Below are 27,983 nucleotides of genomic sequence, written 5' to 3'. Positions count from 1 at the left end.
GAATTGTGAGGCAGATGTGCTAACCAGTTGCCCACCTTGGTAATAATAGGTTGGTCTAGAAGCTACATCGTGGACCGGCGGACCTCGCTCGGCAGTGGCGAGGTGACCTAAAACGTCAGCGTCTCTCCACATAATAGAGACATAGGAAAGTTAACTGTTTAATAAACATACTGTAAATGTGGGCTCTGGATTAGCACTATAACTTAAGTTTAGTTTTTTGTTTTTAAATGCGTTTACCGGACGAGGTCAGCTTTAAAGACTTAAGGTCTGAATGTGTGCGTAAAAAAGTGGAATTGAGCTCTGCATTGGAGCCCCTGAGCGTCCATCAAAGAAACGCATGCCTCCTTCACAATGTTTCCCTTAGCACCCCCAGGAGGACCAAATTGATGTGACAGAAGAGCTGACAGGCAGCGTAGATGCTCCTGACATGATTCACACAGCCTTGCAATAACTTCTCCTCCTAACCTTTTTTTTTATTATTATTATTAAATGTCATACCTGCAGATGGGTGGCAGCGGTGTTCATCGCACATCTCTTTCTTGTCTGTCTCTCGCTTTGTCAGCCTCCGCCGGCACTTTAATATTACTTCTGCCCGACTCCTGGGGGATTCTTACACCGGTAAAGCGGAGTCACTTGGGGTTTGTGTTGCAGCATTTCTCGGTTACGTTGTGCTTTGCCAAGCATACCGACAGCATTTTGTTAGCAGTGGAAGGAAATGTTGATATGGCCAAGTGTTGCCCTCGCAGGACAATATACATTTGATGCTGCCTTTGTCAGTTGCTCGCTAAATGACAACTTAGATCAGTGATTCCCATTTACCTGTGTTGCGGGAAACTATTCAATTTCACTTAATTGGTTCCAAAAGTATTATCTATTATCTGCAAATAATGTTTATTTGTTCACCTATCTATGCCAGTGACATATACTGACAGGCACAACATTTAATTTCTCTTTCAATAGATGGCCTTGACCATGTCTCAATTTCCTCACAAAATGTACTCACTAAATGTCCATCATTATTATAGTAAACAGTATATACAGTACTTCTAAGGCATTTTTGTTTGGTGGTGGCTGTCAGAGTTGTCTAATGTAAAATATGTGCCTTGGCTCAATAATAGTTGTAACACAAACTTAGATGATGCTAATTCCATCTAATAACGAAAATAAAAACTAATTTTTTAATTTATTTATTTTTGCTCCTGAGAATGGCAAAATGTTGTCGTGATTATCACATAATTGATGTACAAAACACTGCCGTCATATCATATTGCAAACTACTTTTGCGCTCAAAGCATCATTAAATCATCTCGAGCCACACTTAAGCCTTAAATCAGTCATACCACTGCCACATTTTGAGTTTTTTTATTTTATTTTGTCTTTTAGCTGTAAATCAGATAAAGTGGCAAAAGACAGATTTTTTTTCTTCCATTCTTTATATACAGTATTTAAATTTCAAACTGAATTCACCTTTAAAACGTTTTAAATTTTGTCCAAAAATGTCTAAAATTATACTTATCTGTCAATGTCAATCAACGGTCTAAATGTGTAGTTGATGCTAGAAGTTAGCAGGATCTTGAAGAAGAGGTAAAAGGGGTAGAGTGTTTCCTCAGAATTCTCTCGTTAAAGCAAGAAAATGAATCATTTGCGTTCATTCACACATTCATTTTACTTATGTAAAAACAATACAAATATTTGTCATTATCTAACTTTTTAAAGCTTCATTCTTTTCATTTCCAGCTAAAAGATAACTCACAGACAAACAAAAATCAGTTTAAGACCAATTTTTAACAGTGTATGTATAGTTTTGGGTTTAACTGTCAAACCATAAATAAGCATAAATCATATATCCTATAAAACTATCATATAAAAGTAATATTGGAAAAGAATGTAAATAAGATCACAAAGTACAATTACAAAAAACTCTGGCTAAAGTTTTCCCAAAACTTATTTTACATCATTTCCTATGAGTAAAGAATTTACAACAATTTCGTCACAGATCGATCGTGTTCTACTTCGAAATCTCTACTGTATATGTCTCGTCTCATTGAATGAGTGACCTGGGCCATTACTGGATGATTAATCCTGATTAATAAGATTTTATTGTGAATCGGTGAACACAGTAAAAGAATTAGCGGCAATTAGGTTGTCCTGCCTCCTATGGAAAATATTCACACGCTGGCGGACCTCGCTTAAACATCAGGCAACAGATTTTGAATAATACATTTTGCATTTTAATATTTAATACATACAGTATTTGTGTATGTTCTCCCTCTGGTGGTAATCTGTTCTATATACGTTTACACACTCAATAAGCGATGACGTCGGGCAAGGCTCGCCGGGGTCCTCTCAATAACACCGCTGGCCTAAATAAACACAAAGCAGCCATGAGTCACACATGCTGACAGGATGAATTATTGATTAAGAAGATGCTGTCTGCTTTAAGGCCAGGAACAGATAAGCTACTGGGGACCACTTGGTCTAAATAAACAGGAGCCGAGTCATTCCGCCGATCGGCTACTCTCGCCACAACTGCGAACGCGCAAGAGGTTGGTTCGAGTAAAACGATCCAGAGGAGAGAAACTGAGAAGTGTGAAATGATTTTGAATACACCCTCCCCTGTCCCCCTTTTTGTGTTTATGTTTTATTTTATTTTATTATTTTTTTAATACGCGCTTCCGTCTTTGAGCGACGCTTAATCAATTACGGTGAGACGCTCTGCCACCCGTAAAAAGAAAGGCCCCAGAACGTACAGTAAAATGTCTCCAGCAGTGGCTATCAACCGCTTGTGAATTAAGATAAAATATACAACAAAAACATCTCATGGTTACACGCTGATGTCTTTTACTGCTCCCGCGCAGCCATGTTTAAAGACTACAGAGAGCACTTGAGAGATGACTCACTACATAAGAAGCTCTTTTATTACTGAGAGAACCCTGAGCCTACCCACTTACTGTATACTGTAGTTTGAGCCTATACTTTTGGATTTTTCATTATTATAACTGAGTTGTGCGCTGTTTTACTGTAAAATGTTTTTTTGTTGTAACCGCAACTATTGTTCTGGCCCAGATTGTGGAAAGCGGCTAGGATCAGAGCAAAATGGAAGCATTCGAGTTGCAGGCAGTTACACGTGTTTCGTCGTTTGCGCCTATACTATTGGATTTTTTCATCATTATTCCTGAGCTGTGCGCTGTTTATTGCAAAACATTTTTTGTTGTACCTACAACTATTTTTAAAGAGGAAAACACCCAGGAACAGGACAACATGGAGGCCGGGGAGTTGCTAGAGATCACATTTGTTCGTTTCTCAGTTCTCAGGGTAGGTTTTATGTGATTAAAATATGCTTCAGAAACCTGTGTGTTTATTCTGGGGTATACAGATGTGGCTCCTTTTATCACTGGCTAGGGGCCTAACGGCAAACACTGTAAGCTCGCACACAGAATGTCTTGAAGGAGGAACAGCTGGGAGTTTTCCTTGACAGCGACTTGCCAGTCAAGCGAAGGAGCTGAATCCGCTGGTTAGCCGCTAGCAATTCTCCTGCCTTTCCGGCTCCTGTATGCTTTCCTAAGTCTGTCTTGCGCTGCTTTTTGTAACAATCTCATTATTCTCGTCCAACATTAGACCAACTGAGTTAAGCGGACAGATGCAGGACAATGCAAGAGGCAGAAGAGTGGCTAGCAAACATGGCGATCGTATTTCCTCTCGTCGTTATCAAGATACTATGTGCTAATGTCAGTTGTACATGATTAAAATATACTTCAACCAGTAGCCAGTCAGGTTCCTAAATTGACTTCTGGGAGCTTGCAACTCTCCTCCCTCAACCATTGTGTTTTCCCGGTCCTTTACCCTCAATCTTTCTTGCGCTGCTTTAGGTCCATTTGAATTACTGTGGTCAGATTTTTCAGTTTGAGAGATGGACTGAAGTCTATTGATTGTCCACACATTTGCAAAGCCAAAAATAGTCAAATCTTTTAAGCGTATGTACTTCCCAAAGGTTGTGGTCTCGAATGGGGTTGAGTTTTATGCATCTGCTATCGATTGCAGCTAACAAAGGAGTCCGCCGCATGTCCCCGCAAATAACATTTTGCTCCCTGTATGGTTCACAGAGCTTGTGTAAGCCGGTCTTAAGGTTTAATTGCTAATTTAACAGCCATGAAATTAATGCCAGCCCACACTTACTTGCCCCCTGTTAATGCATTCAAATTAAATACTCTCACTTTCTGTTTCTCGTAGGGATAACTGCACTGGGCCCTGAAGGCAAAACAAGCCCCAGTGAACGGGTCAAGGTTCGAAAAGCAGGTCCGGCGTGGGCCATCAAGTCAGTAGGGCGCTTCAGAGGAGGCTTTCCCAGACACCGCACTTGGGAACCTCTGGAAGCCAAATCGGGGCCCCTTGAGATGATAACCCTGCCTGACTCCTTTCAACAGGACACATTGGAAAACTATTCTGGTGAGGGGAGCGACCACGATGGAGATGAGGCACAAACAACTACTGCAACTGGGACAGATAAAAAAAAGGAGGTAGAGGGGAGCAGTGAGGGTAACAGTTTAACTGGCAACTTTGTTAATACTGTTCCCAGCAGGAATGTCAAGCTCAGTCCAGAATCTGAGTCTTCATTACACCAAAGCCAGAGTGAACTTGTCACAGTGGTTGAACACACTACTTTGTCCCGGTGGCAGCTCGTGGCGCAACCAACCACCACCACCTCGCCTCAAACGGCCGAGGAGGCCAGGGGAGAGATCATCTATGTCCACCGGCCGACTGAATACCTCTCTTCTGCTTTTTCTTCTTCTTCTTTGTCACAAAGTGGAGATAATGGTTCTAGTTGGGGCTTCACTCCTGTTCTTAAGAAGCAAAGGAAAGGTGCGGGTAGAAACCCTGGTCGTGGTGCAGCCAAGGTGGTCACTTCCACACCAGAGTCCTTGAGGGATTTACTGACCACCACTGAGATCACAAGGGCACAGGTTCTGACAACAAGAGACACTCCAATCACAGATCCTGAAACCACAGCAGCCACCATTGAACTTTCCTCCAAAAGCTCCTCTGCACAGGAACCATCCATTTCTATCTCATGGATGGAGACGACTACGAGCAACTTGGAGGGAAACTTTTCTATGGAATCATCGACGACAACCGCCAGCCAGTTGGCAAGTGTTGGGTCAGACACAAAGGACACCTTTACAGAAATGGAGTCCAGATTGGCAGTGTCTGAGTCCTTTGTGTTTGGAAGTCGTTGGACACCTTCCAAGGGCTACAAGCCGAAGTCAGAGGAACACAAGTCTCCAGTGGTGACGGACAGCAAAGGCATGAGAAACCCTTTTGGCATCTTGGTACCCAACTGGGCTTTTGGATTCATCCCACCAGGTATGTTCATAGTCTCTATCATCATTTACAAGCGATTATCTAATCAGTCGTGATTAGTTTGATTGTATGCCACTCAGTGGGAGGCATAAACAGTTGCTTTTCTGAAATGTGCAGCTGTTGTGATGCCACTTGGATTTGGAATTTAGTTCAGTTTTTATAGAGTAAACAATATTTTTTTTATCTCAAGGGCAGCATGGTGTCAGCTGGTGGTGTTCACCTCTAATACAGTGTATGTCAAAAGATGGCATAATCCCAGGGCGACTTCAACTGACCCCCCCCATCCCGCATAGGTACTTTACACACAGGACAAAAACTGTGAAAATCCTGGCTTAGATGGTTGATTATTTCACCCATCGGCTTGGCAAGCTTGTAAGCCTCGGTGACCAGGAAATAGTTCATGGTAGTATATGGGTTTGCCGTTGGAAAAAGGAAAGCATTAAGTTACCAACCCGTTGGGCCAGATGACAATGGCACACACATTCTTGGTTCTGTTCTTAACTTGAGTCAACGACCATCCATTGTTTTTTCTGTAGCTGCCCTCATCAAGTTAACAGGTTAGCTAACGCCTATCCCAGCTGATGTTGGGTGAGCGGTGGGGCACACCCAGGACTGTTCACCAGTCAATCGCAGGGCACATGTAGACAAAAAAAAAACCTTTCACACTATCATTAATACCTTTGGAAAACTTGGTATTGCATTCAGATTTTTGGAACGTGAAAAATTCCACGCAAGCACAGGGCAGAGATTCAAACCTCAGAACTGTAAGGCAGATGTGCTAATCACTAGGCCAACATGCTGCCCCTGACATAAATGACACATGATAAATCCATTCCCTTTGTTATCACTTTGCTGTAGAAATCAGTCCAGACAGCAGTCAGGTGAGAGCATTCGGGTCTTGGAGGAGTGATTAGAGGGTCAGCGTGAGTGCAATTAGGTGAATTGTCAGGGAGACAAAGATCCCCGCCCACCCCCCAACAAATCAATGTCGACACAATTTTCCAAGATGGGCTTCATAATTGACTGCACTCTCGCCTTCCTTTCTAATTGTTTTTCATTCATTCCCTCACTTGTGTTGAGCCCCCGCCAAACAAACACTCGCCGCCTTTCTCTCTTTCGTGACACTGGCGGTCGCGCTTGTTTGTCACAGCGTGTTGTCATTGATTTCACAGATAGCTGATGGACGCGCCGCCGTGGCAGCAAAACACAGAAAATTAAAATCATCTCTCACGCACTGTCTGTGTAATATTCAGCCACAATGTGTTTTTAATTGAAAATATCTTGGAGCACTGCCTTGTGCCCAGTGTTTTATGAGTTTAACCCATTACATGGTGACCTGGAATAGTTTATTTGGAGTTCTTTGCTGATTGGCTGGGCAAAATCACAAACTTTGTGTGGCATCCTTATAATAAATGCATTACTTGTTCATTGCAAGCAGTTACAGTGAACCCCACTTTATGTAAGGGGATATGTTCCATACCCAGCCAGAATGGGTGAAAATCTGTGATAAAGAGAAACCATGTAAAAATAAATTTTTACCCCTCCCAGATGCTTTCATCATACAGTGGACCCCCCCTATTCGCGGGGTTGGTCCGCAAAAAGCAATTGCATCCATCCATCCATTTTCTGAGCCGCTTCTCCTCACGAGGGTCGCGGGCGTGCTGGAGCCTATCCCAGCTATCATCGGGCAGGAGGCGGAGTACACCCTGAACTGGTTGCCAGCCAATCGCAGTGCACATACAAACAAACAACAATTCGCACTAACGTTCACACCTACAGGCAATTTAGAGTCTCCAATTAATGCATGCTTTTGGGATGTGGGAGGAAACCAGAGTGCCCGGAGAAAACCCACACAGGCATGAGGAGAACATGCAAACTCCACACAGGCGGGGCCGGGGATTGAACCCCGGTCCTCAGAACTGTGAGGCTGACGTTCTAACCAGTCGCTCACCGTGCCGCCTAGCAATTGCATTGAAGAGGGGGGGAATATATATATATATATAAATATATATATATATATATATATAAATATATATATATATATATATATATATATATATTTATATATATTTATTTATTTATTTCTTCTCTGTAAACGGCAAATTCTTGAATAAGCTGTGATAAACCATCAGTCAGTTCGGGGTTAGTTCCCCCCAAAAAGGAAAATAAAGGAAAACAAACAGCAAGCATGCGGGGGTCCACTGGGTTTAAATTTACACATTTAAACATATTAAAACTCATTTTTAAACGCACTGTAAACGCATTTGAACACCCAGAAAATTTAAAGCCTAAAATGTACAGAAAATACTGTACGTATTGTAATGTCTGTGTGTGCCTTTAAGAGGCGGGGCTTGGTGGGGTGTGTAATATCACGAGCCTGCATTTGAATGTCTGGATGTGAGCAGCATATATTTTTAAAACAATAGCATATATGCTAATATTTTAAGTAAATGTCATAGGAGTGCAAAAAAAAAAAAAGTTAACCACTGAAACAAAACTAAAATAAAGTAAAAATACAGGAAGGTGAACAGCAATGATGTCATCTAATAGTAATAATAGAAAATAATTAGTCATTCAAACTGCTCTAAGTACTAGAGGACACTTCATCTTTTTGCACAATTGTCAAAAAAATAACAACAATTTGTACCGGCTTTACCAGATAACTATTAACCCTTTATTGCTCAGTGGCTGTTTTTTTTTTTTTTTTTTCTTTATGTCTCCAAAGTGTTCTCTGTCAATTGACTGTCTGTTGTCGTACTAGAGCGGCTTCAACTACTGGAGACAAATTCCTTGTGTGTTGTTTTTTGGACATACTTGGCAAATAAAGATGATTCTGATTTCATAAAATTAATTGATTCATTTTTTATGTATTTTTTTTATCTATCAGTCTCATTAGATAATTGGTCAAATAATATATTGTAAATAATAAAATAAACCATAAAATATAAAATCCTTTACATTTAATATTTTCTTTTAATCTTATTAAATAATTGGCTGACTAATGACATCAATAAGTAATAGATACAAGTAATCTGAATGAACTGAATTTTTAAAGTAAATTATTTTCCATATTTTGCATACACATTGTAAAATTATTTATTTATTTATTTATTTTACCTCAATGAATGACATGTCCCTTTTTGTCTGTATATTATATTAAATTTGGCCCTTGAGTAGAAAGGTTTGCCCACCCCTGACGTCACACGTGACGATGGTTCCAAGTTTTGTTGAAATTTTGAGGCATATTTCTCCAGGAAATATTGACTAAACTCCCAAGTACTCCACTTTGATTGTAATGTTACACATTTTTCTATTAGTACCTTCCCTCGCATCATCCGCATCTCTGATAGGAGGACATTTCAATGGACGGCTCGTGTCGGACAATTACAAAAATAAAACCCCCGCGTCGGGATAACCTTTTATAGTTGTCAGGTATACTGCAGAGGAAATTACAAGAGGGAAGGAAAGGGCACTGGGGGTGGACAGTTCGAGGTGGAAGAAAAGAGGAGAAAAGGAAAGGTTAGTGTGTCCTCTTAGGTTTTATACTGTAGGTGGGAGTATATATACGTCATAGTGATCAATAATAGTAGCTTTGTCTTTGCATCTTTTTGCATCAAGAGGCACTTTATTTCTTTACATCCTTCTTTCTTTACTCGTTTCTTTCCATGGTTTTGTTACATTGTCAGTCCTTTGCGTTTGCCCTCTGTCATAACTGTCTCATTGCTTGTCAGTCTGGCCTCCAGCGCACGCACGCACACACACACACACACACACACACACACACACACACAAACTAAATGTATTAATCGCAACAGCCTATTTACATAGTTATTCATTTATTTAGTTTTTTTCATGTTTCATGTCCTTGCTGTCTAGTTAAAAGCATTTAATGCTAGTTAAAAGCATTAACTCAAGCCGGCACGGTGGGCGACTGGTTAGCACAGCTGCCTCACAGTTTAGGGGACCGGGGTTCAAATCCCGGCCCCGCCTGTGTGGAGTTTGCATGTTCTCCCCGTGCCTGGGTGGGTTATCTCCGGGCACTCCGGTTTCCTCCCACATCCCAAAAACATGCGTGGTAGGTTAATTGAAGCCTCTAAATTGCCCGTAGATGTGAATGTGAGTGTGAATGGTTGTTTCTATGTGTCCTGCGATTGGCTGGTGACCGGTTCAGGGTGTACCCCGCCTCGCGCCCCAAGATAGCTGGGATAGGCTCCAGCAGCCCGCGACTATTGATTAGTCAACTCAAGTAAATTTTATTTAAATAGCGCCAATTGACAACAGAAGTTACCTCAAGTCACTTGACACATTGAGCAGGTCAAGAACCACATTCCTCATACATTTATATACAGTGCTGCCATGAGATGTGAGTTTAATTTGTTCCGTAACTCAAAATAATCATATGTGAAATCATCTTTCCTCATAGAAATGAATATAGATACAATTAATCTGTTCCAGCCTCCCTAAAAAAACAACCAAAATGTTGGTTTTTTTTAATTAGAAAGTAGCACTGTACTGTACTTTATAAAAACATATAACATAATTAAACAGTTTTGGCATCATGATTAATTCATTGCGGCTCCTTCTGGTGTGTCCCACTTGGCCACAGTTGGCAGTATAATACTGTCATGCAGACACAAACGAAGAAGAGTTTAACAACTATGGCGAGTGACTCAGCTGCAGTAATATTAGTTGGTTTTGGCAGAAGATAAAGAAAATATGTCAGACTATGAGTACTGTAATATTATTTGTCCATCTTGATCCACCGTTCGTGTTCAAATATCCATTGCTTAAAGCGTTATAACAATAATTAACCCCACATAAGCAAGCACTTGGTGACGGAGGCAAGGAAAAACTCCTTGTAAGGAAGAAACCTCAAAATGAACATAGGGTCTGTGGGGCAACCGTCTGCCTCAGCCGGTCGGGTTGAAAATGGATGGAGAGGGACAATAGGATAGAGGTGTTGAGTGACAGAGTGAGGAATGAGAGAGGAATTGGCACAATAGCAGCCGTAGTAGCAGTAGTAGTAGTAGATCAATATGATGTGTAAAATAATTTAAAAAGAAATTCCCATCGGTCTGGACAGACGATCGGAAATGTTGAACCTGTTCAATTTATGATAATTTACAATGACAAATCCTTATTTTAAATCCGGAACAATAGCCAATTAGGAAACAAATAGAGGAGCAACTGGTGGTGAGTGTTGGTATACCATTTCAAAAGTCATTCACCACAGTAAAAATGACAAGAGTTTGCCACTGCAAATTACTTACCAGATAAGACAATTAGCCTAGCTTCTTCTTATTCTCCTACTAATTCATCTTTGGTTTTTTTGTGTCAGTCTGGATGCCCTGAGGCACTCTACTGTCTCTTACAGGTCAGTCTTGGTACTACAAAAGACATTTTTTACGTGATGTGTGATCAGTAAGATAAGAAAGACATGTTAACCTTTGATTAGTCCCACAGTGGGAAAACTTGCAATGCAATGTCCCTCCATGCTTTTTAAAAAAAAAAAAAAAAAAACATGTTCAGATGTTAAAAATGAATACGTTTGTACCCCGCTTCAATAAAAACCTTCCCGACTTTAGTCTTTTTCCAAGATGGACCAGACGGCCAGCGACATCAATATCTTGACATCCGGCCCTCAAACAAATTGGAGTGTTAAATTCATGAGCAGAGAGAGGTTTAAGTGTGCCGGTGTTTTGTGTGAAGGGGTGAAGATAAATGGAATCAGGGGCAACCCAGAGTGGCACATTATCAGTGTTTCTGCGGATGGATGGTTCAGGTTGTCCGCCAGCTCAGAGAAGCCAATTGATTTGTCTGCCCTATCCTCTTTCTGAGTATCATATTTCTCTCTCTTCTGGCTACTTTTGTCGGCCACGGGCCGTGTCTTTTGGTACTCTTTGGGTCTTTAGCTTGGATCTTGTTTTGATCTGCCTCTTGAACCTAGCGCTGTCCAACTTAAAGCAGCCAATCGCTCTCTGATCCCTGTGGGATATATTCTTCCATTCACACAAGTCCTTTTTTACGTGCCTGGGCTTGCCTACTTTTTATTTATGCATATTCACCTGTCCAAATTTCTGACAGACCCACCCCGCGTAACCTGAGAATGTGTGTAAACACAAAAGAGGCATGATTCATTGAATTCCAAGGCTGGCTGTAAATTATGGTGCATGGAGTTTTCCTGAAACTTGTGAATGTCATTGAGATCCATGAGGAAAAATATAGCACACTTTAAATATAAAAATATCTTACATAGATGTGTTGTCAGCCAGTCGGGACATATAACACACTTCATTTTGAATGAGAGCATTTTTATTTATTCAGTATGAAATAAATCCAATACAAATACTGTATTTAGGAGGGAAGTCATATTTGGACGGTCATCACTATAAAGGGTGTGTGCCTGCCATTCTATAGATCAGTCATTTTAACGCAGATTTTTTTGACCGCTGGTATAGAACCATTTAAAAACAAATGATTGAATATCTAACTCATCATTCTGCCACTATTATGAATGTAGTTGTGGTAATAGTTGGAGCCCTGCGCTATAAAACAGGCCTCGACACCTTTTTTATAAGGAAAATTGTTTTATTACAGGCGCGCAAACAGTCACTGTTTTACGTGATATTTTAACAGGGGAAGTTAAAAATGTGAAATAAAGCAATATAAATAAATAAATAAATGCGAAAATCTGCAAGTCATTGACACCCCCCTCCAGAAAGGTTTGTGATTACCTATTGATGTCGCAAGATGATGGGGAAGCACTGTTTCAGTGAAATTCCTCATCTCACTTCAGCATAGTTCCTGCCACCAAAATGTCACCAGATGGCACTAACAGAGGATTGGTTCCAAAAAAACAAAAACAAAAAACATATTCCATACATAATGGAATATCCTGTCTCTGGTAATTTCATGTGAGGCATTAGCCTTTATGCTTACAGTTAAATGCTAATCGCTTAGCGCCTTCTTGGTAAAAAAAAAAAAAAATCTGTATGCAATTTAATTGTATTATATTGTTTTGAGCAGCCAGAGCCTTTCCCTTCCATTGTAGAGATTTCCATTTTCTGTCCCATGGTCATCATCATGATTCCCTCCCTTTGTCATCACTGGTACCTTTCTGTGGTGGCATCACAAAAAAGCCAAAGAAAAAGTAAGACACTCCACTTGATGATGGTTTGAACTCCAAGATTTGTTGACGGATGACAAAACATATTTTTCCGACAAGATTTTGATTGAACTCTTTGGGGCGTGCAACTTTAGAGTGTCCACTGTATTTTTATATATCATTAGTATAATAGCATGATTGCCTAAGTAATCTTGTAACGTTTTGAGAAAATGAAAAAAACGCAACAAATTCAACAAACAAGAGGAGCACATTTGCCTCTATTCATCCTTTGTGGATTAGCATGAAAGCTAGAAAGTTAGCTGAGAATCTACACAGACAGCAAGCAAACTGGTATTTTTTTGTTGATATTCTGACAGTAAGTTAAAAATGACTTAGGTAATTATGCTTTTAGGCTAACGATTTTACTGCTTAATATGGGGACTCCTTTGCTTAAAGGCATAAAACAGGGGTGCAAACTCTTCCATGCTCACTGCGCATTTAGTCTTTGTATGCACGAACTAGTGAATTAATGAGGCAAGACAAAGTGTCGAGAATGTGCTTAAGTGCACAAGGGAGATCTCACTCTTATGGGCCTTTAAAACTGCATCACTGGGCTGTTCATGCTATCTCACTGCGGTTCCCAATAGAGTGGAAACTCAGGGTTTGAAAACGGTCACATTGGTAGAAATATCTACTGTATATACTGTATCATACAGTATATCATCTGGCCCTTGAGCAAAAAAAGCTTGTGAGCCACCGTGCTGCCCTTAATGCAGAATTGAAATGTTGAATTTGGAATGCAGGACCAACGAGGCAAGAGGCGCGACAAGCTGAGCGTGTGAAGAAAAAAGTGAGCCCTCATTAGGACAATAAAAGCATGGATTGTATTTTCACTCCCCTCCTTGAGCCATCACCGGATAAAGGTGCAGGGGTTTGTGTGTCCCAATGATCCTAAGAGCTAAATTGTCTGGGGCTTTACGCCTCTGGCGGGGTCACCCATGGAAAACAGGTCCCTCGGTGAGGGACCAGACAAAGCACGGCTCAAAAGACCTCTCTGATGTATGAAAACATAGGAAGATGTTTTCCCTTTCCCGGATGCAGGTCACTGGGGCCAGGCCTGGACATCGGGGACAGTGCCTCTGGATTGGCAGACTGGGGTGGTGGTCCCCGTTTTTAAGAAGGGTATGGTAGGGGGGTATGTTCCAACTACAGGGGGATCACACTCTTCAGCCTCCCCGGTAAAATCGAGACAGGGGTGCTGGAGAGGAGGGTCCATCGGGAAGTCGAATCTGAGCAGTGTGGTTTTCGTCCTGGCTGTGGAACAGTGGCCCACCTCAACACTCTCGGCAGAGTCCTCGAGGGTGCATGGAAGTTTGCCCAACCAGTCTACATGTGGTTTGCAGACTTGGAGAAGGCCTTCGACCTTGTCCCTCGGGGAGTCCTGTGGTGGGTGCTTCTGGAGTATGGGTTACCGAATCCCCTATACGACCAGTGTCAGAGTTTGGTCCGCATTGCTGGCAGTAAGTCTGATTCGTTTCCGGTGAGGGTTGGACTCTGACTAGACTGCCCTTTGTCACTGAAGCCTTTTATGGACAGAATTTCTAGGCACAGCCAAGGCATAGCGGGGAGTCCGGTTTGGTGGCCTCAGTATTGCATCTCTGCTGTTTGCCGATCTGCTGGCTTCATCAAAAAAAAAAAAAAAAAACGTGATCTCCAACTCTCACTGGAGCGGTTTGCAGCCGAATGTGCGGTTGGGATGAAAATCAGCACCTCCAAATCTGAGACCATGGTCCTCAGTCAGAAAAGGGTGGAGTGCCCTCTCCAGGTTGGGATGAGATCCTGCCCCAAGTGGAGGAGTTCATGTATATTGGGGTCTTGTTCACGAGTGAGGGAAGAATGGAACAGGAGATCGACAGGCAGATCGGTGCAGCGTTTGCAGTGAGGCGGACTTCCACAGGGTGACGAGGCTCTCCCTTAAAGATAGGGTGAGAAGCTAGGACATCCGGGAAGGGCTCAAGAGTAGAACCGCTGCTCCTCCACATTGAGAGGAGCCAGATGAGGTGGCTCGGCCACCTGATTAGGGTGGCTCGACGGTTCCCTGGTGAGGTGTTACAGGCGTGTCCCGCCGGGGACGACCCAGGACACGCTGGAGAGACGATGTCTCCCGGCTGGCCTGGGAAAGCCTAGGTATCCCCCCCGGAAGAGCTGGATGAAGTGGCTGGAGAGAGGGCAGTCTGGGCATCCTGCTAAAGCTACTGCCCACGTGACCTGACCTCGGACAAGTGGAAGAAAATGGATAGATGTATTTTCACTTGTGGGGGCAACATTTGATCATCACCAGCCGCTTATTTATACTTATAATAGCGGATGCGCATTTAAATTCCCACTTGGGTAGGGCACTACAGAGATGCAAAAATGTGTATACAAAGAATTAAAAAGTACATTTTTGATAGCATATATCATTTAATTAAAGACCATCAACCAACAATCCTGCTAGGTTATTATGCTACTTTAGTGAAAGGTAATCTGCGGATAAAATTTTAGTCCTTCTGCTTAACAAGCTCGCCAGGATATGTTACTAGGCAAATATTTTTGAAAAAGTGCGATAAGGATAAAAGAAAAACCACAAGACCGCTAAAAAATTCATTGAGGGATTTTCTACAGCATTAATAAGTGTAATCAGCAGCTTGGTTGACATTCTGTTTACTTTTAGTAAATGTTCATTTATTCTTGAATAGTTGATAAAAACTCGGCAACCATGTTTTAGGAAAAGCTAAATCAGCCCCTTAAAGTGAATTTACAAACACAAATGCAGCCTATAGGAAAGCTGTCTTAAGTATGTTTATGATGTCATAAAGGTGGCTTATTATCTTTGTTGTCACAACACAACTTGATTATTGGTCCTCTGGAGGGCCGTCACAAGCTGCTGTGCTTTACTTTGCAGACTGTACCACCCAGGCGTCCGATTAAGGCAAACTAATGACTGACTCTCCAGATCCTTACTCTGCTTCTTCATCCCCTCCAACCTACCACCCCCCGCCCCTCCACCCACCCCCCGCCTGAAATGGAATGGAAAACACTTTTTGTTTTGTTTTATGAACACTTTTTCATCTCACGCAGCTCTCAAAAAGATCTTTTGGGAGCACGCGCACACACAAAAACTGAGTGTTTAGTCACACAACAGATGCTGCATGCTGTTTTCCCAGTGCACAAAATACTATTTAATTATGTATTTCTCTTGTTGAAGATGTGTGCCTCATGCTCACATATTGTTTAACATTGTGGTAAACTCATTTGCATGTTTTCCCGACTTTGCACCCCTTCTTTTGAGGGCCATATAGTTCATGGGGAAAAAAATATGATGCTACCATGAAACAAATGTGTATTTTTATATATGATGAGCATTTATTGGTTAAATGTTTTAAGACTTTTTATAACAGTTCCTCTGAGTTGCGTTGCTCCCTAGAACATAAATGATGCGCACATCTTTGTGGACCAATTCTGCTAGAATCCTAGTTGAACTGCATTGCTAAACAAAACGGCAACACTTACCGAGTCAGGTCAACAGTCTTTCAGATAAAGAATCGTACCGCATGTTTTAAACAAGCTCCCTACATAAAGCCACCCTATGTAGAGAAGGCATCTTTCAGGGATTAGACTACATTAGATTGTGACAGGTCGGCCCTCCAGTGTTGCTTATGCCATGCTTATTTTCTAGGGAGATACAAGAGTAATTTGTTGTTATTCGGCCTAAGTACTGTACAGTATTAAAGATGATCTTATGTTACATTAAGTCAAGTTCATTTGCACAGCCCTTAATCGCAAAAGAGTCAAAGGGCTTCACAGGCCCACAGTTGGCAATGATTGACGACATCCCCTAATCTAAACCCCTCAATCGGGCAAGGAAAAACTCAAAACCCCATTTGAGGGGAAAAAAGTAACCTGGAGAAGGGACTGCAGATGGGCAAATCACCCTTCCACGATGACCAGGGTGCAATGGATGTCGAGTGGGGAACATTTATCATAGTCTGGTGCTGTACAATGTCCATTACGATGGCAAGATGTTGTACAATGTTCATTAAGATGGCATAATTGGTATATCGCACTATGGTATTCCATGGTATGTAATGCTGTTACGTTGAGTTACTCTGTATGAGTTACGTTGAGTTACTTTGCAGAAATGTGGTGTTGATGACATCCAAAGAAATATACATGACATGATCCTATTGTTGTCACACATGTACACACAAACCCTTTTGTCATGCTTTAAGGCACAAACCTCTCAAATTGAAGTCCCCATGCCTTGGAGGTTAGAAGCTAGGATTTCCGAGGAATGAACACACACGCCTTGCTGTGCTTTCCAGTCCCGCTCACTAGGCCTGAAAGCAGTAGCATTGGCGGCGTCGTTCGGCTCTGAGCGTCCATCACAGCGCATTACGCAGCACGGGTGAGGGCCCTCCTCATGCGGGTCGCATGGGGGACACACCCACATGATCAGGCTCCAGCAGGAGGTGAAGTCTCTCGAGGGGTTTGTGCCACACAGGTGTAAATTACATCCTGGCGAGAAAAGAGGCATGTTTGCAAATTGCAACGGCATCCTTGGCGGACTTTCGGGAAGGGGGTTGTTTCTCCTGGCAGGGGGGCTCTGAGAGGTCGTGTGAAGTTCCTTGTGGAGTTTTAAAGTAGGTCTCCAAGCAAACGCCCGTGAGCTTGTTCCTCTTATTAATGCCGCTCGCCTGTCAGAGAAAAGGCTTGATTTTTACCCACAGCGGGGGAAACATGCAGGCAGGCGTGGGACTGTGAAATCCCCAATCTGTGCTCTCTTATTCAGATGTAGGGCTGTATTTTGCAGGGGGAAACATGCATTTGCACAAGTTCAAGGAGTCCGTGTGTTCTTATTGTTCGGCGGATATGAAACGTACAAAAAGAACTTTGATGATGCATTTTCCATTTATGTCATCCCTGTAAGCAGCTTTGTTAATCCCACTTAGGAAACTGGAGGCTGCAAATAAACAGCGCGAATGCGTCGAAAAGCCGGATAAGATGTCTTGTATTTGTGGTGAAAATAATTTTCTTCTCCAAAACAAATGCTTACATTTATAAGACTTAATAATTCAAACACTGCTGGACCACATTAATACATACAGGCGCAGTTAATGGAATTGCTGTGATTTATTCCAAAATGTTTTGCTTTTCTCCCACAAGGCCAAAACATGTAAGCGCAAATTCCAAACTGCAAATATGCAGGGTTCCACTGTATCCATTAACAATGTCACACATTTGCCTTAATTTCACAGCAAAATTTTTAATTTCTGTAATAATGATGATGGTAATTTACCAAGGACCCAAGCACTCCAGGGAGGGCCATTTATCCTGAGATGTGTTTGTAATATTTTAACTGCTTGAACTATGTTGCCAACCAAAACAGCAGCACCTACCAAGGCATGGAAACTGAATTTGAGTGTAAAAACTTACTTGAGTTCCCTGTGCAGTACCCCTACCATTGGCAGCTATAGAAGTCAAATAGCCAATGTAAATGGAAGAGCTGACAGTGAATGAGTTAAAGATGACGTTAGGTTGTGGAGACTTCATTAGCTTTGTAGTAGACTGACAAGATGGCCGCTTTACAATGTTGTGTACACCTGTGCTCTTCTGGGTGGGAAAAATAGGTAACAACCTATTTGTTTGCTCTTGTTCTGTTTTCCCATGTTTCTACATTGCAATATAGCTTGTAAAGTCAAAATTACGAAGTCTCGAAACAGCTCTCAGTTGTACACCATCGCGACACACGCTCACATTACGTGACACACAGATTGTACACGAAAAGAACATACTACAGCGCCTCATTTTTTTTTTAACATTACACTTGACATGGCGCAATGCATGCTCTCTGCTATAAGTCCCTATATGAATAGCTGATGAGCCATGGTGGACCTTTATACGCACACACATCTTTTCTACCTTCTTCCTGATGTATCTGCTGAAAATGGTGACATTATTAAAAATACAACAGTCTGGAAAGGAGTGGAAAGCCACATGGAAAGACAATGCAGAAGAAATTGGACAGGATGCGAGTGATGAGAAGCCAAGATGGATTACGGTATATCCTTGCCAGTGTGAAAGCCCAGATAATGCTGCTGATTTAGGACAACCTGAGACTTGTCAAGTGTAACAATAGACCTCTTCTTTCTCTGCTGTCAGAAATAACACTGGCCGTTGAAACCAGCTTTTTCCCAGCTTGCGGTTGTGTGTGACGTAACGTGCGTAATGGCATGCGATTATAAATATGCGTAGTAGTGATAAATAGTCACAGAGAACGCTTAACCATCTTCAACAAAATCGAAGCACTAATAATACTAAGATAACATTAGGATTGTACCGGAGACACATTTCTTGTGTGTTTTTGACATACTTGGCAATAAAGAGGATTCTGATTCAGTAAACAAGCCGACATTAGCCACGGCTGCTACGTTGGTAGCATGACTTATTCATAACGAAGTGTTACTATAACACTATGTTATCAGTTTGAATTTTTATTTTTTTTATAAAGTGCAATATAATAGAGTGCTGAGTACTATATTCTTAAAAAAAAAACAATGCAAACATTTCCATTCATTTCAATGGGCAAAATGATTAGAGATACGAGTGTTTTTACTTACGAGCATGCGAAATAAACTCTCTCATGTCATCATGAGTGCACAAAACACACGTTCACCATGCACGTCAGTCACCACATCAGTATTTCACCCACTGAGCCATGGCCGCCGTGATGACAGCCATGAGGTCTCTATTAAAGCAGCACAGTCGCTCGGCAGTGTTCCCGTGCGCTCCGCTGCATTGCACTGCAGGATTAGCTTCTCAAGGCCCGACTCAGGTTATCACGCTGTAACCTACGGAGGAGGGTGGGGGACTCTTGAATGGGCCAAGGCATGATCTCAGTCTCTGCAAAGCTATTACAAGGTTCACTGAGTCAGAGTACAGCCACATGGTGGCTGACGGGTAAAAACACATATTGCTGCAAAACGACAAAAAAAAAGCCATTTTCTGAGCTCATTTTGACTTTTTTAACGTGATGGGAACAGGTTTTATGACATTGTGATGCAAACTACTGTATATCTCCAGTTTATATCTCCACCTTTTCCACAGTGTTGTAAATGAATGAGAATAAAGATTTAATTTGCCCCAAATTTGAGTTGCACTGCGTTGCACGCAGGTCAAAATTGGGTAAATGTACATATTGGTGCAGCTCAGTGAATTACAATATGGAAGAAAAGTTCATTTATTTCACTAATTCAATTCAAAAATTAAGTATGTTGTACAGATTCACCAAAAGTGGAAAACATAATTTCCAGAAGACAAAGTTCTACCCATTTAAAAAAAAAAAAAAATTAAGAAGAATTTCCAGTATCGCACAAGGCTCAATTTCCTGTTCGATGGTTGTTATCACAGGTAAAGTCCTGTGATGTCATCTCAAGAATTACAAAAAATACCAAAGTCTAATAAGGTCTTATAAGATTTGTTGATGTCACGAAGATGGTTTGATCTCAAAGTATAGTTTGACTTTTCGTTTTCTAGAAAATGCCGTTTAAACTCCAAATTGTTCAACTTCTGGGGTGTTCCACTTATTTGACACCCGCATGCTTTTCCGCGAGATTCTTGGATGCTCGTCATTCCTTCTTCTCCTGCAATCCAGTTTCACGGTTGGTTGTGAATCCTGATTGCATGTATTAGCTTCTATATCCACGCCGACTCGTAGCTAATCTCCCGACTGAACAGCTTAGAATAAACTTGGGATGGCGACCCCTTTACAGCTGTGGGACATACTGCTTTGGTAGGTTGTGAGAACATCAATTTGCTGACACACTACACACTTTATCTTTATATATTGACTTCCAGCATTAAAGCCCACTATTCTTGCCCTTCAAACAGAGAAAGAGTAGAAACGGGCTCAAGTAGAAATGGACTTGGCGTCCTATTTTAAGAGCAGTGTGTAATTAATCATAAGCTAGAGGCATTAAGAGAGGCAGAAATGTATGATCGTCTGGCTCCCTCGGCAACTTCACTGAACCTTCGCCTGGCTGGCGTATCTCTCTCCCACTGAATTCCTCACTTAATTTGTTCCACAAACACAAAAGTGTGACACAGAATACAGAACACAGCCTTGGATAATGTACGCATGTATGACTGCGGACAAATGGTGCATAAGGCACTACCGTTTCTGTTGTTACTGGCTGTAGATTACATTTGTACACACATCGTGTATGTACTGTAATTGCTATTTAATTCACTGCATTGTTCATATTGTACTGAGCTTCCACATGCTTTCCTAATTCACAAATAGTTAGCATATATGCCTCACGGTTCTAAGTTTTGTGTGGAATGTTTTCTCCAGGTACACAGAGAGAGGTTAATTGCATAATTCTTGTAGAGTAAAAACGTTTGGGTTTGTAACAAATAGACATAAATATGTTAAAGTGAGTAAGACTTAATATTTAGTTATTAGTAGTTAGTATTGGCATGACCAAACTTTTGCATCTTTCCAGGCTTCACCGCCGCCTCTTACAGTAGTTTTTTGTTTGTTTGTTTTGGGATGTTACTCCCTTCGGTCTCTTCTTTAGCAAGTAAAATACATGATCCATAGGGTTTAAGTCTGAAAATGTACTTAGCCAGTCTATATTAAGGCCCAGTCCGCACGGAAATGGAGGCGATCTTTTTCTTAATCATTTTTAAAAAGTTTCCCGTGAACACGGAATCATTTAAAAATAATAATAATAATGTGCGTGTCCACACGAAGTCGCTGAAACGCTATAGTTTATATGCCAGGCCTGAAGAGGCACTGTAACGCTACCACAGGAAGTCACCTAAAACAGAATAAGAAGTCATGCGACGTGAAGGAAGCAAACAAGAAAAGAATACTTGTGATGACTGAAGAGCTTCTGCTTCAAAATGAAAGCCCAGATCACCACCAGGTAAGAGTGATATTTTTCCTCCCCAATCTGCTCATAAAACGCTCGTGGCCGACGACTGTAAACATTAAATGTTCAATATTTACAGCAAATCTTTGTGTGTTATCAACGAGTTAGGCCGATCCACGGACTCATTGATTGTGATGTGAAACAGAACAATAGCCAATTCAGAGATAACCTAGTTAATCTAGTTTCTCCTATTTCTTCTTCTACTATTACTACTGTTTGTTATTCTCCATCAGTTGTTTCCATCAGTCGGAATGCCCCATGGCACCATAATGCCTCTTATAGGTCAGTCTTGGTATTACGACAGAAATCTGGTTCGGGGGAGGAGACTCGCGATTATTGATGGTGTGTGTTGGTCAACTTGAGTGTACCACACACAATAAGAGCAGTAAGCACGCACTTGCCAATTTTCTCCTCGTCATATGTGTGGTCTCTCACATTTAAAACAAATCTGTTAAAACGTTAATAACCGGTATGTGTGTACCAGACTTAAAACGTGTCCTGCAGTTAAGTCAAGCCTACAGCCTATGAAGGATTAATGTAAACAAAATACCGTGTCCACCTGAGGTGTGATTAAAACGTGTTGTGAAGCTTTTCTCACACAAACATGCCGAGACAGACCATTTATCTTTAACAGCACGGCAGTGCAGATAGCTGTGCCAGGAAGTGCTTGGAAAACTTGATGCTCCCAACTTAAATGAAGTTTTTATATGTGACATTTTTGGGGAGGGAGGGACAGGGGGCACAGTTTAGTTGTACTTTGGGAGAAAAACGGTTTAATTCAGCTGGCTCCCATGACTTTTTATACTTTGTCGCAAGCATGCAATTTTAATCGCCTCTGGAAGAACTCCCAACTCTGGCGGAATTAGAGAGAAAGCAAGCACCTGCATTAAAAGCATTTTTATGTCACTAAGCCTTCTCCAACAATAAAACATTTTCTGCATGTCCGCCTCAAGGCTCACGTGCGTGAGTCGATTCTGTGATTTGTACGCGTCCCTCGCTCCCGCTCGCTAATTTGAGGGATGAAGGGGCCCCTCAAATGTTCCTGGCAACAGAAACATTTGAGGCGCGAGACAGTCGCCTGACATTTACGCCCCTCAGCGGAAGATCACGCTGTCTTCTCCCGACGTATGTCATTAAGCTTCCAGTGATGGATGGTGCTCTCTGCCATCCAGGATGCGACTTACAAGGCACTCTAGTATGTGCTCGCTGGAACGAGATACTGGCAGCCTGTCGCGGGAGTCTCGCATGTTGTCTTGCAGGACATTTAACATAATCTGTTGTAATATCTGTGTGTGTACATTCACACTCAAATGGAAGCCAAGCTTTCAAGGGAACAGCAACTCTCTGCTTCTACGTCACTAACTCTTCCAAACTGTTCGGGTCAAATTTGACTCGTTTTGACATTGGACAGCAAAGAAAAACAACAAATAATATTCTTTTGCACAAAAATGTTATGACTTTTCCTCAAGTTACCCAACGTACGCAAAAATGAAAGTATGTACAGTGTATGTCAGTCTTTTGTACTGCTACAAAGTTTCTGTACACTGATGGTGTTCTGAGTGAAATGTATCTATTTTCTAAAATATATATTACATGTTGGGAAGATTACTTTGGAAATGTAGTTGGTTGCAATTTATAAAGTTACCCACTTGTAAATTGAATAGTAGTGTTACTATTTCAATTACTTTCTCAAAGTAATATAACTAATTACATTTGATTAGTTTTTGATTACTTTTCTTAATTTTGAATCAATGCAGTAACAGGACCCTTGGATGTGTCCTCTAAAAAAGTGGATTAAAACCATAGGTCATTATTTTGGAATTTACCACGTTTGTTCTTTACACAAATAATAACCTGAAAACAAAACATGATATAATACATAATAAAAATAGGTGTTTGTTGCATTATACAGTTTCAAAATCTTGCACAAACTCATAGATTGCACCGCAAAGTGGGGCATTGAGAGGCTTCAGGTGGAAGGGAAAAAAAAGATCCGACCTTTTGCAGCTATCTTTCAAATGTAACTAAAATTGTAATCATAGAAAATTTCTCCCAGCAAGGGAATAAATTACAATAACAAAAATGTTGTAATTGTGGAATCTCGTTACATGTCATTAATTACTCCCCAGCAATGTTCACCAGTGTGCGTTAAATCAAGGAAAATGAAACTCTCCTAACCATCTTTGTTAATCGTTAGGCTACTATGAAATTCAATCAGAAGAAACTGTTTGTTGACGTATTGCCTGACTCGCGGAGCACAAAGCGGAAGAATAGTGCTGCCTGTCCTATCTGTTAAAGAGAGATGTACTGTACGGTATGTGTATGGGTTGTTTGCAAACTTCTATTGGATTGTACTATTGTCAATCAAGAGGCAAGTCAAATCACCTCTTTGGCATGTGCCCCTCCCCCGTCTCACCTTTATTTATTTTTTTTGCAGTGATGAGCTCAGTTGAGAGCGAGCCGTTACGGAGTTAATTCTGAATTGCTGTGTATCATGATACTGAGAGGCATATATTGGTCTGCGAAAAATGACCAATGTTATTGCACCTTACTGAGTCACTTTGTGTAAGTGGTGACTCTTCATTTGTGTCTGTAGGACTGTATTATCCTCGAGCAACACAATGAATTGAATTGAAACATTAAATCTTGATGCCCAAACTGATTGATTATTTACATTCTACTTAATTATGTAATGACCCTTTGTTTGGATGAAGTACACTATTATACGAGTGCTATTTTCCGTATTTAACAACACATCACAAAGATTTTGGTTCTTTTTTGGGAGGAAACCCGGAACGGATTAATGGCACTTCGATTCTTTTCAATGAGGAAAGATGACTTGAGATATGAGTGTTTTGAGCTACGAGCGTGGCTGCGAATTAACCCCATATCTAAAGGCACCACTGCACTAATTCTTTTTTGAATATATTAGTGCTGTGCTGTTCTGTTTGTGCAGAATTTTCTTTGCTAATATTACGTGATGCATTTACCTGCTGACCCTTTTTACATCTTTTACTACACAACTGAAGTAAAAAATAAATAAATAAAATAACACTACAATAAATAAAAACATAATCATAACTAACTTTTACTTCCAATACTTAATTATATTTAATATGCGATACTGCAATTACCTTTGATTGTTTAAGTACATTTAATGTCGGATACTTTAAGAATTTAACTCAAGTAAAATTTGACAAGGAGACTAGCTTCTATTTCTGTTTAGTACTAGTATTTTAATAGAAAAAAAACATTTTCTAAGATACTTTTATCACTTTCAGGTACTTTATGCAAGACTGATTATGCATTGATTTTTTTTTGTTTTTTTTCCGGCAACCTCAGCAGCGTTCAACTTTAAAGTTTCCACCATAATCATCACCTTTTCCTTGCAGCGTATTCAAAAATTGAAGTGCAATAATTACGATGTCATCTTCCATCAAAAGCGTTTTTCCGAAGAGGAGGCCTGGACTTATCTCCATAAATGATGTTTATTACCTTGCCCGCACGGCAGCAATGTGCTTTAATAAAATATATACAGTATATACGAATGGGACGATCGGCTCTTTTACGAGGGCCTCGGCACATTTGTCAGACGTGGCCTCACTCCAGAGTTTGACGAGCATCCGTCGCGATAAACGGTGGCGTGACGCGCCAAACATTTGGCGGAGAGTGACGGACTTTAGCCTCATTTGCCTTCGTAGTTTGTCAACATTCCCGAGCGCTCTCATAATGCTATTTCTCTGTCAAGGAATGAATTATGCACTCTCTTGGTTCACAGTGGAAAACAACCCTTGCCAGACCAACCCGTGCCTCCACGGAGGGAGCTGCTTGCAGGAGGGCGATGGCTATAGCTGCTACTGCCCGCAGGGTTTCTCCGGGGAGAGCTGCGAAATCGGTGAGTCCACATCCCCCCGGTAGGGGCCTGGGTCAACAGATGGAGCCATAGGCGGGCATATGTTGGCAGAACATTTAGCAGCTGTAGGCCACTGCGCACTTCCTTGCAGTGTGAGTGGCCCCGGGGCTTGTTTTCTATTGGCCCGCAGCATATTCTAAAAATAAAGTTAAATATGACCCACCTCAGAAGGTTACAAAGGATTAGGGCCACACTCCATTCATGCATTTTCTATAGCTCTCGTCCTCCTTAGGGGGGGTGGGTGATAATCATCATGACAGACAGTAATAATAGGCATAAAACAAACATAACCATTCAAACATTTGAACGAGTATGGCCAAAATAATAATCACGGTTATTTTGGTCAATATCATTATCACGATTATTCATCATGATTATTCCTCTCGTTAGAGAACATTCTTTATTTTTGTTTCACTACTTTTACACAAACAATATATGTTTTCAGTGCAAAAACATATACCGTATATGTACTGTATTGGTACGGCTTGGTGGTGCCCGCCTGCCGGCTAGTTGTTGCTTTCACTTAATTAACAAACCCCTTGGAAGTTGACCAGCGTCATAGGAAGGACTGTGTTCCGCTTTTGAGGTTGTAGTGATGACGTAGCATCAACTGCGCCTAAATAATTCTTATAACGAACCAAAATCAGTACGTGATCACCTTTGAAGACCAGTGTGGGTTGTCCACGTCACCAGGAGCACAGCTGTGATCTCCATGCGCTCTGCTGCATGCGTCCGTGCCTATGATCAAATATTCTCAACTCATGCCGCCCCGAGAGAGCGGCTTCATCTCTCCCCTCAGCTGTGTGATGAGAGAATATGTCCGTCATTGTGCACTCTTTCTGGTATACGAGCTTGTTGTGTGCACGTGTGTGTGCGGGAGAGACTTGCAAGGACACAGCGATCACAGGGGAGCTTGGCGCTCAGTGAGGGGTGGAGATGTTGATGGAAACGCTGGGGCAGCAGCAGCACACGCTGGATGTTGTGGATGAGGAGCGACGGGCGAATCAAGAGAGGAGGCAGGCAGTTGTGGGCGCTGGCTGTGCAAATATCAAAAGGGACTTTTCCAGCTACCGCTGTGAAAGGAGAACAACGGAAGCAGGCAGTCGTCACGTCACGCTTGCTTATAAGCAGGCGGCGTTGAGCCTTGTCGTCCCGTCCTTCCAATTTTCTGTCCTGTTCAGGCTTACCAGGGAGCTGGAGCCTATCCTAGTGGATGTTGGGAAACCCTCAACTGGTCAACGGTCAATCACAGGGCACACAATGACACCTACGGGCAGTTTAAATTCTTCAATGACTCTTACATAGATGTTTTTGGAAAAGCTGCGCAAGCATAGGGAGAACATGCCAACATGCCAAAACACAGGAAGGCTGAAACTGAAGTTCAAACCAATAGGAAGAAGCAACTTTGCCACCTATTTGGAACTATTATGAATGGTATTATGAATTTTTGATGGTCAGATTTCAAGAAATGTTTGTGTTTGGAGGTCTTATAAAATGGAACCTTTAAAGTCAAACAACTCAAAAGTAACACTATTTAAAGTTCAAACTTGGTGGGTGGTCATCAATTGGAAAAAACACAAAAATATTAACCCTCGCAAAACAAAAAATTCATTCCCTTGACGTTTAGTGTTGCACATGATAGTTACATTTAACTGGCATTAGGGTTATCAGGGAAATATATCCTCCTTATAGGAGTCTGAAACCATCCATCCGCCCATTTTCTATCGCAATGGTGTCAAACGTACGGTCCACAGACCAGTTCCGGCCTTTGAGGCTCGAGAACTCGTTCATTGGTATTTTTCAATCAAAGTAACTTGTGGCTGATTTTGTTCACTGGAGGGTGCTCTGCCAAAGTTGTAGAAACTCTGGTCACTCTGTGAACTCACTGCACTTCTCTGTCGTTGGTCAAATCGGTGTCACATGGTTTACGGATACCGTGTTGTTAACCAGCATCTACATTTTGTGCAGTTAACTGTGGTTACTTTGCCAACAGAAAGCTTGTATTGTATCTGCAAATTTTGTATATATATCTATTTTTTTCCATTAGCTTTATCCGGTACAATAAAAACATTGTAAAAAAATAATAATAATTCGCCAGATTTACAATGAACGGTGCGATACCCACACACACACACACACACACACGCAGAGACAAGCTCACATTAACCGCAGCGCAGCAAATCATCAATGGCGCTGTGTGTGTGTAATTAATGTAGTTAATGCGCATTGGTCACGAGTTATTGATGCATCACAGCAGTGTTGATTGATCTCCCTTGGTGTTAATGCGCAAGCACACCCATACGTCCGCATAATTCGCTCCTTGTGTCTGTACATGCATTAAAGCTTATTGATGATGGAATCCGGGACTGTTGTACAACCTCGTGTATGACCGTTAAACTTGCAGCTCGGCTGTTGTATGCATGAATGTTAAAGGAATTGTTTATAGTTATTAATACTATATGTATTAATAATGTCTATATGAATACTTCAAAGCATAAATATGATCCAAAACACTGGAACATAATTATAGCATGACCCTTAATAATAAATGGCTTACAGATTGTTTGATTTTTGTAAGAATGCACCAGACCTCTGCATTTGTTAGTTTTAAGTCACTCAACAGAGCAAAAAC

General features: G+C 41.4%; 1 protein-coding gene across 3 annotated transcripts in view; it reads left to right on the top strand.

The window, feature by feature from the left end:
* ncanb (neurocan b) overlaps positions 1-27,983 on the top strand; it is a 149,287-nt gene that overhangs the window by 87,924 nt on the left and 33,380 nt on the right. For all 3 annotated transcript variants that reach the window (XM_061684629.1, XM_061684628.1, XM_061684630.1), the window contains exons 9-10: positions 4,231-5,361; positions 25,217-25,333. In XM_061684629.1, the coding sequence (XP_061540613.1) occupies positions 4,231-5,361; positions 25,217-25,333 (1,248 nt within the window). The remainder of the gene's footprint in view (positions 1-4,230; positions 5,362-25,216; positions 25,334-27,983) is intronic.

The sequence above is a fragment of the Phycodurus eques genome, chromosome 8 (genome assembly GCF_024500275.1).
Source record: "Phycodurus eques isolate BA_2022a chromosome 8, UOR_Pequ_1.1, whole genome shotgun sequence".
In the NCBI taxonomy this organism is placed as follows: domain Eukaryota; kingdom Metazoa; phylum Chordata; class Actinopteri; order Syngnathiformes; family Syngnathidae; genus Phycodurus; species Phycodurus eques.
Note: the sequence above shows the minus strand (reverse complement) of the source record. Positions and strands in the feature narration are given on the sequence as shown.